At 35.1% G+C, this 19,676-nt stretch overlaps 1 protein-coding gene and 1 long non-coding RNA gene across 17 annotated transcripts in view; one reads left to right on the forward strand and one right to left on the reverse strand.

Annotated features, from left to right (window-relative positions):
- STAU2 (staufen double-stranded RNA binding protein 2) overlaps positions 1-19,676 on the reverse strand; it is a 293,835-nt gene that overhangs the window by 255,931 nt on the left and 18,228 nt on the right. For 4 of the 16 annotated variants that reach the window (XM_070477165.1, XM_070477166.1, XM_070477167.1 and 1 more), the window contains one exon: positions 8,690-8,835. The exons of 8 other annotated variants lie outside the window; for them this stretch is intronic. In XM_070477165.1, the coding sequence (XP_070333266.1) occupies positions 8,690-8,803 (114 nt within the window). In that variant the 5' untranslated portion in view covers positions 8,804-8,835. Of the gene's footprint in view, positions 1-8,689; positions 8,836-10,381; positions 10,519-12,794; positions 12,893-19,676 lie in introns of those variants that run through there. 4 more of the 16 variants (XM_070477162.1, XM_070477163.1, XM_070477161.1 and 1 more) reach the window with 3 other exon arrangements.
- Positions 1-19,676, forward strand: part of LOC139038460 (uncharacterized) — a 42,835-nt gene that overhangs the window by 6,926 nt on the left and 16,233 nt on the right. The window lies entirely within an intron of this gene.

Below are 19,676 nucleotides of genomic sequence, written 5' to 3' on the forward strand. Positions count from 1 at the left end.
TTTTCTCAGATTTTTAATTTTTCTCATAATTTTCAATTTTTCAAAATATACAGCTGAAAATATTTACAATCATTTGAAATTCAAAATATATACATATCTTTTAAAAGTAATTTTATTTTGATTCAGTGTAAAATTTTTATCTAAAACATATTTTTAATAATTTGCCCAATTTTAAAATGATTTTTCAATGACTAGGTCTTTTGGTTTTCAAATTATAATATGTAACAGAGAACTCTGCCACAAAAGATATATTATCTCTCCCATCTCTTCCAAATCAGTTCACCCTCCAGAATACTCCATGCATTTTTCTTCCATTAATTCAGGTTCAAAACCTCAATAGCTCCTTTGTTTATCCTTGCCTTTTTAAGATTTATTTCACAACACTTCAAAACTGTTCCTTGCCATTTCTTTTGTCACCACCTTAGTCTAGGGCCCCTATAAACTCAGGTTTCCTGCCTCCTAACCTTCCAGATGTCACCATTTTTCCAGTTCACAAGCCAAACACCTTTGAATGGTCTTTCTTATCTGCTCCTTTTCTCTCATGTATCTCTCTCCTAAATTACTACAAGACCACCCTAGCATCATTTCTTTAACATAAGACTTTCCCATCAAACTGTCCTTCTTTGGAATTCCCTGGTGATCCAGTGGTTAGGACTTGGTGCTTTCACTGCTAGGGCGTGGGTGCAGTCCCTGGTTGGGAAATTAAGATCCAGAAAGCCATGCCATCATCAACATGAACATGCTATAAAATGCAAATGTATCCAAGTCAATTCTCTGCTTTCTGAGACCTCTTAAGAATTCCACTATGCTGCACCTAAAAGCAATGCAACATTATGCATCAATTATATCTTAAAAGAAAAAAAAAAAAACCCAGAGAGGAAAAAAAGTCCCACTATAATAAACATTCAGTAGCAATTTTGAGTAGGAGTCCTGGGACACACTGCTTATGAGCTTAAGTCACAGATCCACCATTTACTATGTGTCACAGTAAGGAAGTTATTTACTCTTTCCATTTGTCATCTTACTTCTTTAGTGAAATCGGGGTAATAACCAGAACGGTTATGAAAGTTAAAATGGTGTACATACCCCCATTTGAAATGTAGAGGCTGTCAAAGTGGATAAGAAAACAAAATCCAACTACATGCTTCCTACAGGCAAGGCACTTCAACTATAAAGATACATGGTTTAAAAGCAATGAGATAGAAAAAATATATCATGATAACATAAATGAATGACAAGTCAGAATGGTTATAATATTAAGCAAAGTAGATTCCAAAGCAAAGACTACTACCAACGATAACAAAGGTCATTTCATAATGACAAAGGAACCAAATAATCAAGAAGAGGACTAAAGATTCTAAACACTTGGACAATGTGGTTCATATATAAAAGGGAATATTACTCAGCCATAAAAAGGAATGAAATAGTGTCATTTGAAGAGACATGGATAGACCTAGAGATGGTCATACAGAATGAAATAAGTCAGGGAGAGAAAAACAAGTACTGTATAATATCACTAATATGTGGAATCTAGAAAAATGGTACAAATGAACTTATCTTCAAAGCAGAAATAGAGACAAAGATGCAGAGAACAAACTTATGGATACCGAGGTGGGAAAGGAGGAACGGAATGGACTGGAAAATTGGGACTGACATATACACCCTGCTAGGTGTAACACAGATAACTAATGAGAACCTACTGCATAGCACAGGGAACTCTGCTCAATGTTCTGTGGTGACCTAAATGGGAAGTCTAAAAAAAGAGGGGACATATGCATAGCTGATTCACTTTGCCGTACAGCAGAAATTAACAGAACATTGTAAAGAATTATACTCCAATAAAAAATTAATTAAAAAAAAACACTTGGGCAACTAACAACACAGCTTCAAGATGCATGAAGCAAAAATGAACAGAATTCCAAAGAGAAATAAAGAATCCACCAGTAAAGTCAAAGACTCAATACCCTCCTCTCAGTAACTGATATAACAGTGACCAAGCAGACAATCAGGTGGAATAGAGCAGACCTGAACAACACTATCAACCAATATAAACTGACTGCAATGTTTTTAAAACACTCTACCCAAAAGGAGCAAATATACATTTGTTCTCAACTTCTAACAAAATATTTACCAAGACAGACAATATTCTGGACTATAAAATAACTCACAACAAATTCTAAGGATTCAAGTGATGTAAAGTATATTCTCTGACCACAATGGAACTTAGAAATTAATAACAGAAAGATCTCTGGAAAATCTCCAAATATTTGGAAAATAAATAACACATTTCTAAATAACCCATGGAGAAAAGAAGAAAGAAAAGGGGAAAACAGAAAGTATTTTAAACTGAATGAAAATGAAAACACTGTATCTCAAAAGATGACGCTAAGAAAAATACTCAAGGGAAATTTCCAGCACTAAATATCTAAACTAGAAAAGAAGTGAAGTCTCAAGTTAACTTCAGTTTTAATCTGAAGAAACTAGAAAAAGAGTTAATCAAAGCTGAGGTAAACAAGGAAAAAAAGTAATAAAGGTAAAAGCAAACAAAAGAAAATAAAAAATAGGAAAAAAGGAGAAAAAAACCAAAAGCTGGTACTTTGCAAAGATCAATAAAATTTGTGGACCTCTATGCAGACTAAGCATGAAAAAAAAGAGAAGACACAAATTACCAGCATTAGGAATGAGAGAGATGGCATCACTACAGATTCTTACAATATTAAAAAGACAACAAGGGAATGTTTTTTAACTTTATGCCAATAAACTCAACAGCATAAGCTTTTAAAAGCCACTGTTAAGGTGGGGGGTGGGGAGGGGAAAAAAAAAAGCCACTGTTAAGAAAGCTCATTCAAGAAGAAACAAGCAACATGAATAGACTTATATTAATGCACGTTAAAGGAACTGAATCTGTAGTTTAAAACTTTCCTACAAAGGAAATTCCGGGTCCAGATGATTTGGATGATAAATTCTACCAAACGTTTAAGGAAGAATTAACACCAAGTTATAAAAACTCTTCCCAAAACCTGAATCAGAAGGAACACCTCTTGACTTATGTTATGAAGCTTGCATAACTTTGATACTGAAACCACAAGATACTACCAGGGAAAACAAAACTACACACCAAGCAAGATGCTACTACATATCTAGCAAGATGCTAGATCAATATACAAAAATAAGTGTATTTTTTAAGCAGATTCACAGAGAGAACAAACTAGTGGTTACGGGGTAGGGGTAAGAGAGGGGAAATGGAGGGATGGGGGAATGGAAGGTACAAACTACTGAGTATGCAACAGACTTAATGCTGTATTGTACAAATGGGGAATATAGCCAACATTTTGTAATAACTATTAATGGAAAGTAACCTTTAAAAATTACATAAAAGGGCTTCCCTGGTAGCTCAGTGGTAAAAAATCCACCTGCCAATATAGGAGGCATGGGTCTGATCTCTGGTCCAGGAAGGTTCCACATGCCTTGGAACAACTAAGTCCGTGCACAACTCTTAAGCCTGTGCTCTAGAGCCTGGGAATCACAACTGCTGAGCCCACACGCTCCAGACCCAGTGCTCCGCAAGCAGCAGCAGCCACCGCAATGAGAAGCCCGCAGCCACAACTGGAGACGAGGCCCCACTAACTGCAACTAGACAAAAGCCTGAGCAGCAACGAAGCCCCAGAATACCCAAAAACAAATAGATAATTTTTAATTACATTAAAAATGTTTATAAAAAGAATTTTCAATGCATCATAAAAATAATCTGATAGATTTCACTCTCCTCTAAATTCTTTGGCACTGTATGGATTCCCTATATTAGAGAGGCAGTTACTTTTAGCACTGTTTGACAGTATAAATTAAAGTTAACCTGCTATGGAAAAAGTAGGAATCTTCAGATTTCTCTATTTGTACTTTTATTCTTCATACTCTCATGTATGCATATTTACACAGAAATGCTATACATATTTCAATGATTTAAAATGTATAAAAGAAAATATAAAAAACCAAAAAATCACTGTTTTTTTCCCCACTGTGTTTTTATACATTACATTAGCAATGCTTAATAAGAAAAATTATAAATTGAAAATTTTAAAAACCATACCACTTATAATAGCTTCAAAAACATGAAATATTAGAAATAAATCTAAAGATGAGAAATACTTGTCCACTGAAAACTACAAAATACTGAGAGAAATTAAAGAATGTCTAAGTAAACAAGAGATACTTTGTTCATAGGTTGGAAGACTCAATTTTTCTAACATGTTAATCTTCCCCAAATTGAGCTATTTATTCACTGCAGTTCTATTCAAGATCCCAGCAAGGTGCTTTATAGAATGGACTAGTGGATTTTAAAATTCGTATGAAAATGCAAAGGGTATTGAATAGCCCAAACAACTCTGAAAATGAAGGACAAAAGCAGAGGGCTGGTATTACCAGATTATAAAGCTACAGTAATCGAAACACTTGGGCTTAGGTGGCTCAGTGGTAAAGAATCCGCCTGCCAATAAGGGGACATGGGTTTGATCCCTGGGTTGGGAAGGTCCCCTGTAGAAGGAAATGGCAACCCACTCTATTATTCTTGCCTGCAAAATCCCATGGACAGAGAAGCCTGGCGGGGTAGAGTCCCTGGGGTCACAAAGAGTCAGACACGACTTAGTGAGTAAAACAACAATCAAAACAGCATAGTATTTGCCTAAAGACAGAAAAAGAGACCAACAGAACAGAACAGAGACCAGAAATAAAGATATATATAGACAGCTGATTTTTGAAGGTACAAAGGCAATGAAGTGGGGAAAGGACAATCTCTTCAACAACTGAACATCTGTAACCAAAAAGTAGAAATAAAAAATAAATCTTGTTACAGATCTCATATCATCTATAAAAATTAACTCAAGGTGGCAATTAGATCTAATTATAAGACCCAAATGTAAAAACTTAAACTATATAATATCTAGAAGAGAGCACAGAAGAAAATCTTGTGAGCTCTAATAGGGCAAAGATTTTTTAGATATGATACCAAAAACAAAATCTATAAGAGAACAAATGGATAAACCAGAGTTCATCACAATTAACAATCACTGCTCTTCAAAAGACACTGTAAAAAAAGAAAGAAAGAAAACGATAAGCCATGAAGAGGGGGAAATAATTGCCAAGCATATTTCTAAGAAAGGATTTGAATCCAGAATATACAAAGAGGAAAACAGCAGAGCAGAAAGCTGCAATAAGGAACAGTGTCTGTCATATTACACTCAACAGATATTTTACCAGGGATTTTTAAATCCTGTATACAACTATTAATAACAAACAATAAAACAATTATCCAGGTACCTCCTTTATCAACATACTTGCTAAGAATTTACAAACTATCATCCTATTATACTATACTACAACAGGTATAATAGTTCTCAAATTACAGCTGAGATTCTAAATTAGTTGTTTGAGGCCACATAAGCCAGATAATGCAGGGCAAAGATCAAGCCTAGTAAATCTAGCAAGAATTAAAAGAAGAAAAATACTTTACTTCAAGGCCACTGGGTAGAACTGCCTCCCTCAGCAATATATATTCCAGAGTAAACTTTATACAAGTGTCACTATGACAGCAGCTTTCTTAACACTTAGCCATGCATATCCACAACTCATCAAAATAGGGAAATAAAGTAAAAAAAAAAAGAAAGAAAATACCACTTTATGTTATTCACGGCTGTCTGCATTATAACAGCCTTCTTTTGAGATTTGAGAAAATCTAAACAAGTCATAGGAAAATAAAGAACTGGATTTAGGTATCCAAGAGATACAATACAGCAATGTTGTAATAACTCACACAAATATAAGGAATAACAAATTACTTCTTAAAAATAAAAGGGGACAAGGCAAACATTAAAATAGTTTTTATTTATTAGTCACACATTAAAAGTTCTGCAAGTTGTTCACATTCTGTAAGACTCAATGAGGAAAGAAGAAAGCATGTAAATACAGATCACTACTTCCCATCAAGAAGTATGTATGCGAAGACAGTTCTACATCACCTTGAAGACATTAATCTCTGTCCTGTGTTTCTCAACTCTGGATGCACAAAAGGGTCATCTGAGAGCTTTAAAAAAGTCCTGGTATCTAGGCCTCATCCAAGACCAATTAAATCAGAATTTCTGGGAGTAAGACTCAGGCATTTTTTAAGTATTTTTTAAAGCTCCAATGAATAACCAAGGTCGGGAACCACTACTGTTAAGTATGTGTGTGTGTACATAAACACATCTATACATACCTATGGAAGTTGCCATATAACTGGCTAATGTCCCAAGAAAATTAATGAGTTGGGGCTAGGTTTAAATTTTTCATGCCAGAGATAATCATTTATTTCACTCAAATATATTTTATGTCTCACTTAAAAACCACTGGCAGACATGCATAAATGCAAATGACTTTACTTTCCACAAAAAGGATTCAGACTTAGCCAACTAATATTAACATTAAAATTATGACTTAAGACACATAAGTACTACCTTTCATTCAAGAATATGCTACTTATTCTAGTTCTCACTCTTTTTAAGATGAGCTACAGGCTAAATGGTGTGGTCTATGACAAAAGACCCAGAGCAGTAGGTGGAGGTTGGCAAAGGAATCTCCAGATTTCCTTAAAACCCAAGGGAATCCAGGACTGTCTAGAAAGAAGAACGTGGGCCACAACAAACCCGGTCCATTAGAAGCAGAATTCGATGATACAGAAGAAAGTTAAGGAGGGAGAGGGGAGAGAAAGCTGGAGGAATGACCTTGACTAGGCAAAGAGGGGTAGGGACTTAGTAACGAAACAGAAACAACCACTCGTTGTCCTCTACAAGTCGTTCATCCATACCTCAGAAGGGGCGGCAGAGTGGGGATTTGGGCTGGGATTTTGCTAAGCATGTTCTAATCAAGATGGAAGGGAGTTAAGAGTACATACAAAGTGTATGGAATTAAAGCCAAAAAAGGAACCGTGAAGACTGAGGTAAGTGAGAAATAGTAAAAAGGGGGTAGAATCAGCGGAATTGTGGTGTGGAAGGACTACTGAAGGCAGACTATTAGACGGAATGAACTAGGTGTCAGAGACAAATGAATGCTTGTGATTCTAATTCTGGAAGGTCTAGAAATTACGGGTAGTGGTAAAATCAAGACTCTGATCACAGGAATGAGTGGCTGAAGGAGAATGGAAGACAAGATAATTGGAGAAACGTAAGAAACTAAAATGTCAGCATGCTGAAATAATCATCATTTAGACAGTGTCACCAAAAATTAAGGATGAATACTGTAGAGAGTGAAAGTGAGCCATGAGAAATGTGATGGAATCACTCAGAGGTCAGCAAATGACTAGTGTGATGTCACATGGGCAGTTAGTCTGTTAACATGAAATTCAAACTTGGGGGTCTATCTCAAGAAAGAATTCCTGGAATTGGCAATGAGAATAAAAAAACAGGAGACATACTAAAGGAATTACGAATTGTAGTAGGATAAAGTATTTATTACTCTAAGGAAACAGTCTCATACATCCCAGTAGCACAGCACAGTAACAACTACAACTAAGAAAGTCAGGACCTGCTAGAGACCCAGTGGAGGCAGCAGAGAAGTTTCACAAAGGTTAGAAAGATGTGAGATGTGTGTTCAAATCTGACAGATGTGAAAAAACATGAGATACTATAAGAAATTCAAAACTTCAACAAGATTAAGGGTAGAAAGAATGAGTGTGTAAGAGATATGAATTAACAGGTGTGGAAGAGAAAGGCCACTACCTTTTTCACTGAACAAAAGATATTCTCAACAAATTAAAGTGCTGCCCAGAAATCCTTCATAGAAGTCTCCAACATGGAACAAAGTGGACAGATTTCAGTTTCATCTCATTTCCCTTACTTTGAAGGAGATGCTAGAAGACAATTAAATAATCCAATAACCTGTACTGTATGAATATTAACCAACTTTTAGAGAATCAATTGCTTCCACATTGCATACAAAAAAGTATAATCATTATTATAATCTCCAATATCCAAGATTAAAAATGTACCAAGGATATGTGTGCACAAGTGAGATTTTTAAACAGAATGACAGAGCTCAAGCATAAATGCTTTAGTCATAATTTCTTTGCAATGTATACACAAATAAACATGTATGAGGCTATATAAAAATATAAATCAATTTTACATTTAAAAGAACAATATTATAAATGAATACACAGCTAACAACAAAACTGCTATATACAACTTTTATAAATGATGAATTAAATATCCTATTGGAAAAGGCGTCTCACTTAGTAACTGTTGCTATATATATTTTACTCCGCATCCATTTTTAGGTTACCAGTTACTATGTCATGGGAAAAGCACCGTACTTGGAAGCCACAGAATACATGTACAAGTGCTGGTGCTGGCACTCACGAACTATAAAGCAAGTTACTTAGCTTTTCTGAGCCTGAGTTTCTTAATTTACAAAGTGGAAATCAAAAATTCGTATCTCATGTGGTTTCATTAAGATTTTTGTGAAGTATGATATCAGCATGAACTCTGCAAACCATAATGAGCTATACAGTTACAGACTTTAAAATACTTTTAAAAGAGAACTAAGAGAGCCGTTAGGCCATCCACTACCCCCTCCCCCCAAAATAAAGCACAGTTAAAACCTGAGATGATAAATCTCACAGATTTTGATAAGCATGGCTCACCACCTCTCTTCGGAACCTTACCTTCGAATGAGCAGGCCCTCTTTCTTTCAGAAGTTTATACTGGGGTTGGACTCTATTGAAACGGGCTAACTCATTTACCAGACACATTGGAGTTTTCTCTTTGGGGTTTGCCATTTTATCTTGGAGAGAAGCTGTAAATAAAAAGGCTGTAAAGTTTTTGTGAAGAATGACTTTACAAAATGGAAGAAAAACTAGTTTTGACTTTTTCAGACTGAAATCAGATAGCATATTTGGATTAAATTATTTTCATGAATTTTAGATAAAAGTTTCAAATCATCTAAATTTCAAATCATCAAACCATCTGATCATCATTCAAATCATCTAAATCATCTAAATTTCCATTACATGCAACAGAAGAATGTATCACATTTTAAACAATAAATTAAGGTAACTTTTTTCCTGAGTACCTAAATTGCTCTCTATACATAAACATGATAACAGCATGCTTAAAGATTGAAAAACAGCATAAGATTATATAAAAACTTTTAATTTATCCTGTAACTTTCTTCTCAAGAAATTTTAGCATAAACACATAATTCTTATTCTTATTGCTATAAAACTAAATTTTACCTGACTGTTTTATCATTTAATCTTTCTTTTTTCCTTCTCATTCTAAAGTAGCATATTAAATTGAAAAAGCTCCAGATGTGGGAATCAAGTCCTAAGTTTAATAGCTCTCCCAACTATTATTTTTTTGTAATTTTTTTAATGAAATTTTGAGGAAAAAAATTAAAATAATTTAACAAATGGCCAGTTATCACCCAAAATTAAAATTAGTATTTTGTTTGCTTTTATTCTTACTTTTTAAAAAAAGGAAAAACAGTATTACATTTCAGTTAAGTTCCCTTTATCTTTTCCAGAAACTACCACTATGTGAATTTAAACTATATCCCTCTCAGATATTCTAAAATATATTTATATGCATGCATATATATCCACGAAGAGATACATAATCCTGACATATGTGGTTTTGTAGTTCGCATAAATAGTAATATAACAGACGTACCATTTTCACAATGTTCTTCACTCTTCATTATGTTTTTGAGATTTAACTCATAGCTCCAGTGTTACTTTTTACCTGATGTATAATTTTCAGCACAATACCTTAGCCATGTTTTAACCCTCCATACTGACAGAAGACTTTTATTAATAGATTGTCTTCAATTTCTCACTCTTACAAGTTAAAGTTACACTACCAAACATCACTAAGAAGGACTGTACCAAATGACCTTCCCTCAGCAGCATGATAATTACTATTTCCCTCCAACCTTGAAAATGTGTAGTATGGTCAGATATTTTTATCTCTGACAATCTGATGTCTGACAAAACTGTTTTTGATCATCTGGGTTTCCTCTTCTGGGAACTAATTCTGTCCTTTTTTCTATTGACTATTTTTATGTATAATATTTATCAATCTTTTCTTTTGTGGTCTGTGACTTTACCACCTTAAGAAACCCTCCCTTTATCTAAAAGGTCTTAATTATTTTTACTTCAATTTACTAAGCCTATTATTCTTTATCTATAAAATAAGAGTAATAAATACATTCTACTTAACTAACACTCAGGTTGTTGTAAGGTTACAATTTTTAAATACACAGTACTTTAAATTCTACCACAATTATTATTACAGCTTCAGAATATTTTTATAGTATCTTATCCTATATTTTTCCTTCATCTCATTTACAGACTTACATATTTAACTGCTTTTTTAGTTTTTCCTTCACCTCCCATTTTAAAACTTGAGCACAGGGGTCCCCAGCAGTCCAGTGGCTGCAACTCTGCCTTCTAAAGCAGGGGGCGGGGGTTCAATCCCGAGTTGGGGAAACAGGTTCCCCCATGTCAGTGTACGGCCAAACACTAAAAAAACACAAAACCTAAGCATAAAACATGCAAATGGATTACTTCCTGCTCAATTAAATCAAAGTCACAATATATAAAGAATACATTAAATAAATGGAAATAGCTGGTTTTAGGAACTTCATCTATAAACTTTCTATGACAAGGTTTAATGTAGAACATAGTATCTTTTTTAATACTTTTACTTTTTAATATCCTTTACAGGACTAATCATTTGGTATAATTTGATCACAATCATTATTAAGAAATTATTTTGTAACAATACTACACAAATACCTAGTAAGGCATAGGTTAAAAAAAAGAAAGGAATATAAGCAACCAACTGTAGGACCAATACAATTGACAGTTAATTCTACAATTAAACCGCAAAGCAAAAATAAACAAATAAGGAACACTACAAAAAAGGTAAAGACTATTAGTCAGAAAAGGTTAAGGAAATCTGCATTTTACTTATTCTATTGCATATCATTCAAACAAACATTTTATAAACATTTCTGTGCCAGGAAGTCAGTTATTATATAAAATACAAAGTGATCTGGGACTACAGTCAAATTTTGGTCCTTGCACACCACAGTGTTAAATACAGATCACACAGCTACCTGAACAGCAAAAAGCAAAAGAAGAATGAAAATGAGAAAATATTTAAGTCTGGTAAAGATGAGTTATTTAGCATAATACTAAAACAGTATACTGCTACCATGACAATTTTCGTAACTCAGCAATGCTGCATATTCATCTGTTATGATACAAAAAATATTAAGATCGTAGCAAGAATAATGTTATGATTTTACAGTATAAAAAGTAACAGCACCAGATTTAAGCATGTTTAAATGTGAGTAAAATATGCTTATAGCTCTATAAACTTAGCTCTGTTTGGTAAGAAAATCTTACCTAAATTCCTTAAAGGAAAATGACAATAAAATGGCACTAAAACTTATATTCCATTCATTCTAACTTTCTGCTTCACAAAAATTACATGAATCCAATAATGGATTCACATAAGAAGTAAATAAAATTAATGACAATGAATTTCACAGTTTTAAAACTTTGCTTCTGAGAGAACAAAGGCCATATACTTAAGAGCCTAAGAGCCTGTTTTGGGTATCTCTGCCACTGACTGACTTCTATACATAACCTTAAGAAAGTACTTAAATCTCACTTTCCTGGACAGTGAAATAGAAATAATAATTGTTTTTATATTACTGGATTATAGTATATTGGTTGAATCAAATTATGTAAGATACTATTAACAATAAGAATCTGGTATTACTCTGCATATAAATAATCTTTACACACTATCACTGAAAATGAATACAGTGATTTGATTTCATAAACTTTTTTCATGGCTTCCTAAGCTAAAATAGATTCCGAGTTAAAATGTTTGTTAGGATAAGGTGATTATATTCATACTATTACACTTCTTTATTATTCTATGAAAAGCATGTATTTGCTATTATTTTTCCACTGACTTACTGTAACATATTAAGCTTGCTTCCATTGAAAAATCCCCAAGTGTGATATATATTACATTTGAGATTTCTCATATTTTTGTTAGGGAAGAGTTTACCTTGGATATAAAGTTTGTTTACATGTAACACTCCCTAACTTTGACAAGTTACATTGGTAAAATATCTATAACAGGATCTGCAACTCAGCAAAACAGAGGCCTACCCTACTTTTTGAGACAGATTGTTTCTATACTAAAATGTCCTAAACTCTCTGGGACGTGATCTTCAAAATATGCCAAAATAATACAGTTTACAGTTTTCAATCAACAGGCAAAGAATACTTGTTCCAAAGGAGTTCAGAGTCTGGGAGAAAACACACACACAGAGAAGAAACAAATACATAGACTACAACATGGTAGGTGCTAAGATAAGACTTTAAAAGGGACTCCTTAGGTGAGGGGGTGTTGAAACGCAGGTTTCAAGGGGTGGTGATTAGATTACATTACATTAGTTAAGGAAAGTAGGCATTCACCAAGTTAGGGAGGGTGGGAAAGAGAAAGAGGCCGAGCTTTTCCAGAGCACACATGCAGAAGAAACCACAGTAAACACACCACATTCTGGAAAATGCAAGCAGATCACTCGCAGAATGTAGAATGCAGAGTAGGATGCAGCAGAAAAAATGTGACCAGAATCCACCAAAATACCAAAAGTCGCCTAAGCCAGAACTCAAGAGTAGCAGCATTTTTAAGGTAGTTAAATTACAGCTGAAGTGATGCTAGGAAACCATAGGCTAACCTCACCTGCCAAGGCAAGTCTCTCCATAGAAGAATCCGTGTCCATCACAGGTACAGAAAATAACTTGAACACAGTCTATGTCTCTCTGCTGGCTCCCCTTTCCCTATTCCCTGCTACTGGAAGGGGCTGATCCTAATTCCCAAGTAAAATAAAAAGAAAGAAAATAAAGAGTCAAAAAAGAACAAGGAATTTACCTTTCACAGGGTCCTGCCCTCTAAGAGAAACGTTAACTGTCTGTCCACAGCTGCAAGTAAAACATAGCTTATAACTTCACATCAGACAGTAACCTAAGGCTGTCCAAGCAAAATCACCACCCAAGGACCAAACTGCTGTACTAGAATTGCCTGTCAATTAGGAAAAATTAGAGTTCCTATCTCATACGGTTGTGGTGGTATTTTAGTCACTATGTCATCCAACTCTTTTGACGCCATGGACTATAGCCCTGCCAGGCTCTTCTGTCCCTATCTCAAATAGACAGAAAAATTAATTCCAAAAGTATTCAAGTGAAGAATATAAAAATATGACAAAAACACAAGAAAACTTGGCTAAACGTATGTCAAAATCCTGCAACATAGAAAACTTCTAGAAAGAAACCTAAAAATTATGATGGGATAAATTGATAGATTTAACAACACCAAATGTAAAACTTTTATAGAGCAGAAAACACCAGGAATGACACTAAAAAATTGTCAACATAGACAATTCCCCTGGATCTATAGATTAATTTGGTGAAAATCAACATTTCAACAAAGCTGAGGCTTCCGATCCATGTACATGACATACAGTCAATTTTCATTATTGAGGTGATGACATCTCAGTGATAGCTATGTTTTTTAACATTCCTGCAAAACAGTGAATTATTAAATACTGAGTCATTGCTTCTGGGGAAATAAAAGGTTCAGCTCAGTTCAGTTCAGTTCAGTCGCTCAGTCGTGTCCGACTCTTTGGGACCCCATGAATCGAAGCACGCCAGGCCTCCCTGTCCATCACCAGCTCCCGGAGTTTACTCAAACTCATGACCATCGAGTTGGTGATGCCATCCAGTCATCTCATCCTTTGCAACCCCCTTCTCCTCCTGCCCCCAATCTCTCCCAGCATAAGGGTCTTTCCCAATGAGTCAACTCTTCGCATGAGGTGGCCAAAGTACTGGAGTTTCAGCTTCAGCATCAGTCCTTGCAATGAACACCCAGGACTGATCTCCTTTAGGATGGACTGGTTGGATCTTCTTGCAGTCCAAGGGACTCTCAAGAGTCTTCTCCAACATCACAGTTCAAAAGCATCAATTTTTCAGCACTCAGCTTTCTTCACAGTCCAACTCTCACATCCACACATGACAACTGGAAAAACCATAGCCTTGACCAGACAGACCTTTGTTGGCAAAGTAATGTTTCTGCTTTTTAATATGCTATCTAGGTTGGTCATAACTTTCCTTCAAAGGAGTAAGCATCTTTTAATTTCATGGCTGCAGTCACCATCCACAGTGATTATGGAGCCCAAAAAAATGAAGTCTGACACTGTTTCCACTGTTTCCCCATCTATTTCCCATGAAGTGATGGGACCAGATGCCATGATCTTAGTTTTTTGAATGTTAAGCTTTAAGCCAACTTTTTCACTCTCCTCTTTCACTTTCATCAAAAGGCTTTTTAGTTCCTCTTCACTCTCTTCCATAAGGGTGGTGTCATCTGCATATCTGAGGTTATTGATATTTCTCCCAGCAATCTTGATTCCAGCTTGTGCTTCTTCCAGCCCAGCATTTCTCATGATGTACTCGGCATATATGTTAAATAAGCAGGGTGACAATGTACAGTCTTGACGTGCTCCTTTCCCTATTTGGAACCAGTCTGTTGTTCCATGTCCAGTTCTAACTGTTGCTTTCTGAACTGCATACAGGTTTCTTAAGAGGCAGGTCAGGTGGTCTGGTATTCCCATCTCCTTCAGAGTTTTCCACAGTTAATTGTGATCCACATAGTCGAAGGCTTTGGCATAGTCAATAAAGCAGAAATAGATGTTTTTCTGGAACTCTCTTGCTTTATCAATGATCCAGCGGATACTGGCAATTTGATCTCTGGTTCCTCGGCCTTTTCTAAAACCAGCTTGAATAAAAGCTTAGGTTCCTGTAAACCTCTGGGCATAACATTTTTTTTAGTCAATTAATAAATAACCTTGTTTTATGTGTGTTTTATCTAGCTAAAGATCCCTTACTTAATATATACTGTTGAACTCACTAATATTGAACTCAGAGCCAACAATAACTCCTGAATGAAGTTTAGCGAAACACATATATCTTCTCCATAAGACATATCACAGCCTTTCTGTTCTTAAAGACACTACAAAGCACTTCAGCACTATGCTTGGGAGCCATTTTAAATAGCTAAATCACCAACCAAAAAACACAAAAATAAAAGAAATTTTTTTTAAAAAAACACAAAAATAAAATGTGGCACTAAATAAGCCAAGAAAAGGACACTTGCTTATGGCAGGAGAACTGAAACAAGAGCAGACTGCCATCTTCTTCAACCCCAGTTCAGATTGTGCACACAGGGCAACTCAATTTTTCACCACTCCGCACTTGTCAGTAAATGATCACAGAAGCACTGCAAGGATTATTTAGGGGTTACATATAAATTTTAGCAAATAGACCAGCTCACAAATACAGAATCCATGAATAATGAGAATCAAATGGATCTCAATTATTTAGGTATCCTTTCATTTCAGCAGTAATTTATAGCTTTCAGTATTCTTTAACACACTTTGTTAGATTTATCCATAAATATTTCATATTTTTGATACTATTTTTAAATGGTATTTTTTTCAGATTGTTCCTTGCTGTGCATGCTCACTCATGTCAGACTCTTTTGCAAACCCATGGACTACAGCCCATCAGGCTACCCAGTCAATGTAATTTTTCAAGTAAGAATGCTGGAGTGAGTTGCCATTACCTACTCCAAGGGATCTTCCCAACCCAGGGATCAAACCTGCGTCTCGTGTCTCCTGAATTGGCAGGTGGATCCCTTACCACTGTGCCACCCGGGAAGCCTTGCTAGTGTACAGAAACACAATCAATTTTTGCATATTTATCTTGTATCCTTCAATCTTACTATACTTATTCATTAGGTCTAGCAGGAGTCCATCAGATTTCCTACATAGAAAATCAAGTCACATCTGTTTATTAGGACTTTCTTTTATTCCTATTACAGAACCTACTGCCTGGTTCTGCATCCCACTAATGCTGACACTGGCGTCTTTAGAAATCATTCCTTCCACTTCAAGTATTTTTGAAAAGCTGGTGTAGGACTATTATCTCTTCCTACAGTATTTAGTAAACTCACCAGTTGATCCAATAGGTGAACCGGACCTACAGTTTTCTTTGTGGGAAGTTTCTTTTTTTAACTACAACTTTAGTATCTTTAATACATATATAGCTATTCAGATTCTCTCTTCTTCTGCTTCCTCTAGAATTACTTTATTCTTTTTCTACATCATTAAGGTGGAAACTAAGGTCATTTATTTGAGATCTTTCTTCTTTCTTAATATAAATATTTAAAGCTATAGATTTCCCACTAAGTACTGTTTTAGCAACATCTAATACATTGTTTCTGTTCTTACTCAATTTAAAATACTTTACAATTTCCCTTTTTGTTTCTTCTTTTAATCATGAATTACTTATAAGATACCATGTAATTTTCAAATATTGTAGATTTTCCAAGGATACTTCTATTAATAATTTCTAATTCAATTGCACTGTTATCTGAGAAGGTTCATTTTAGGAGTTGATTCCTTCTGAATTACTGAAATTTGTTTTATGGCCCAAAATACAGTCTATCTTGGTAAATGTTCTGTATGACCTTGTGAACAAATGGGTATCCTGCCCTTCTTGTTTAAAGCGGTTTGTAAATGCAGCCAGGTCAAGTTGGCTGACAGTATTATTCAAGTCTACTACATCTTTGAAACTTTTTTTTCTGTCAGTTTGTTACATCACTTATTGAGAGGGATCACTGAAATCTCTGACCATAATTGTGAGTGTTTCCGTGAATTTCTGTTAGTTTTTGCTTCGTTTGTTTTGAAATTCTATTACTAGGTGCCAGTGGCTGGGTGACAAAGAATCTGCCTGCCAGTGCAGGAGACCTGGGTTCACACCCTGGGGCAGGAAGATTCCCTGGAGGAGGAAATGGCTACCCACTCCAGTACTCTTTCCTGGGAAATCCTCTGGACAGAGGAGCCTGGTGGGCTACAGTCCAGAGGGCTGCAAAGGAGTGAGACACAGCTTAGCAACTAAACAGCAGCAACTACAACAAAATACTGAGCACTGATAGTCCTCTTAATTAACTGATCCCTTAATTGTTAGGAAACGATCTTCTTTAACCCAGGTAGGAAATATTCTGTGCTCTGAAACCTACTGTAGTACTAATAAAACCACTCCAAGTTTCTTTCAACTAAGTTAATGTGTTATGTCTTTTTCCATTCTTTTAATCTATTTATTGTTTACAGTTACTATTTCTTACAGGCGAGTATATGGTGGAATCTTGCTTTTTAATTCAATACCAGCCTTCAAATCAGGATGTTTTTTAACACTACTTACTTTTTTAAAAATATGAAACACCACACAAATTTATGTCATCTTTGTACATCTCTGCATCATTCCAATTTTACATGTGCTGCTGAAGCAAACACTATTTACACTTAACGGGATTATACAATATCATTAAGTTTGAACCTATCATATTATTATATTTTTCCCGTCTGGTCTTTGGTCCCTTCATCTTTTCATGGTTTCTGTGGACTTAATTATTTTGTATATTCAATTCTATCTACTGCTTTGGATTATTAGCTATAAGTTTGTGTTTTTTTGTTTATTTTTTGGGGTTTTTTTGCTATTTTACTAACTGCTACAGTTAATGACATATATCTTATCTACCTCTATATTGTACCACCTAATGAAGGGCATTAAAGTCTTTAATAATATCCTTCCTTTTCTCCCTCAACCTTCAAGCTGTTACTATGCACTGTACTTTTTTGTATGCTATAAGCTTCACAATAGCTTAATATATTTGCTCTGAATAAAAAATTACCTTTCAAAAAGATTAATAAAAAAGATTATACATTTACCCAAGTAATGACCATTTCTGCTGCTTTTTTCTTTGTTCATCTTTTTCATTTTCCTGCTGCTTGAAAGACATTCTTTAAAATTTTTCTTGTAGTGGGGGAGTGTTGAGTAAGGTGTTTGCATAGGCATTTCTCCAACAATAACATAAAAATAGCCAACAAGCAAATAAAGAGACATTAAACATCACTAATATCCAAGATGCAAATGAAAACTCTAAGATGCCACTTCATATCTAGTATGATGGCCATCAGCAAGGAAGAGAGGGAGGGAGAGAAAAAGGAAGGAAGGAGACAAATAAGCACTGGTGAGGATGTGGGGAACTTGGAGCTCTTGTTTATTATTAGTGGGAATGTGAAATGGTGCAGCCATTATGGAAAACAGTCATTAAACAGAGAACTACCATAGGATCCAGCAATTTCGCTTCTGGATATATACCCAGAATAACAGAAAGCAGGCATCTGAACATACACTTGCACCCCCGTGCTCACTGCAGTATTAATCAAATAGCCAAAAGGTGGAAACATCCCAAATATCTATTGACAGATGAATGAACAAAATGTGGTATACACATAGAACAGGGTATTATTCAGCCTTAAAAATGAAGTTGTGACACATGACATGAACCACATTATGCTAAGTAAAATAAGCCAGTCACAAAAGGACAAACACTGTACAACTGCACTTACATGAGATACCTAGAGTAGTCAAATTCACAGACAGAAGTAGAATGGTGGTTGACAGGGCTGATGGATTGAAGGAAGGGGAATTAGTGCTCTAGTGGGCATAGAGTTTCAGTTTGGGAATATCAAAATCTCTGCAGATGGATAACAGTGATGGTTGCATAACACTGTTCATGTATCTAATGTCACTATACACTTAAAAATGGGCTTCCCTGGTAGCTCAGTGGTAAAGAATCCACTTGCCAATGCAGGAGATGTGCATTCAATTTCTAGGTTGGGAAAGTCCCCTGGAGAAGGGAATGGTAACCCACTCCAGTATTCTTGCCTGGGAAATCCCATGGACAGAGGAGTCTGGTGAGCAACAGTCCAGGGGTCACAACAGTCAGATAAAACCTGACAACTCTGTAACAAGACTTAAAAACAGTTAAAATGTTAAATTCTGTGTTGTATACTGAATATTTTATAATAATTAATTTTAAACAAAAGAGTCACTTCTTTTTCATTTCCTCTGGAATATATTTTTATTGAAGAATAGTTGATTTACAATGTTCTATTAGCTTCGGGTGTACAACAAAGTGATCTATAAAAAATATACACATATATTCATCAGGTTCTTTTCAATTATAGGTTATTACAAGATATAGAATACAGTTCCCTGTGTTACACAGTAGGGCCTTGTTATTTATCTATTTTAAACATAGTAGCGTGTATCTGTTCATTCCAAACTCCTAACTCATCCTTCCCCTACCTTTTCCTTCTGGTAACCATAAATTTGTTTTCTATGTCTGTGAGTCTGTTTTGTAGTAAGTTCTTTTGTATGACAAGTCACTTCTTGAAAAACATTCTCAGAGGGAACAGGATCCAAGGTTGGCAAGGATTTTATGGTATGTTTAAAATGTCACTTCACTCTTTTCTGGCCTGTACATTCCAACAAAAACTCTGTCATCCTCATCTCTATTTCTCTATATATAATGTCTTTCTTTCCCCCTGACTGATTTGAAGATTTCCCTTTACTATCACTGATTTTCAGTCATTTGAATATTGTTTCTCTCAAATTAGATTCACTGAGCTTTACACACCTATGAAGTTTATACTGGATTGGC

Source organism: Odocoileus virginianus, chromosome 15 (genome assembly GCF_023699985.2).
Source record: "Odocoileus virginianus isolate 20LAN1187 ecotype Illinois chromosome 15, Ovbor_1.2, whole genome shotgun sequence".
NCBI classification, from domain to species: domain Eukaryota; kingdom Metazoa; phylum Chordata; class Mammalia; order Artiodactyla; family Cervidae; genus Odocoileus; species Odocoileus virginianus.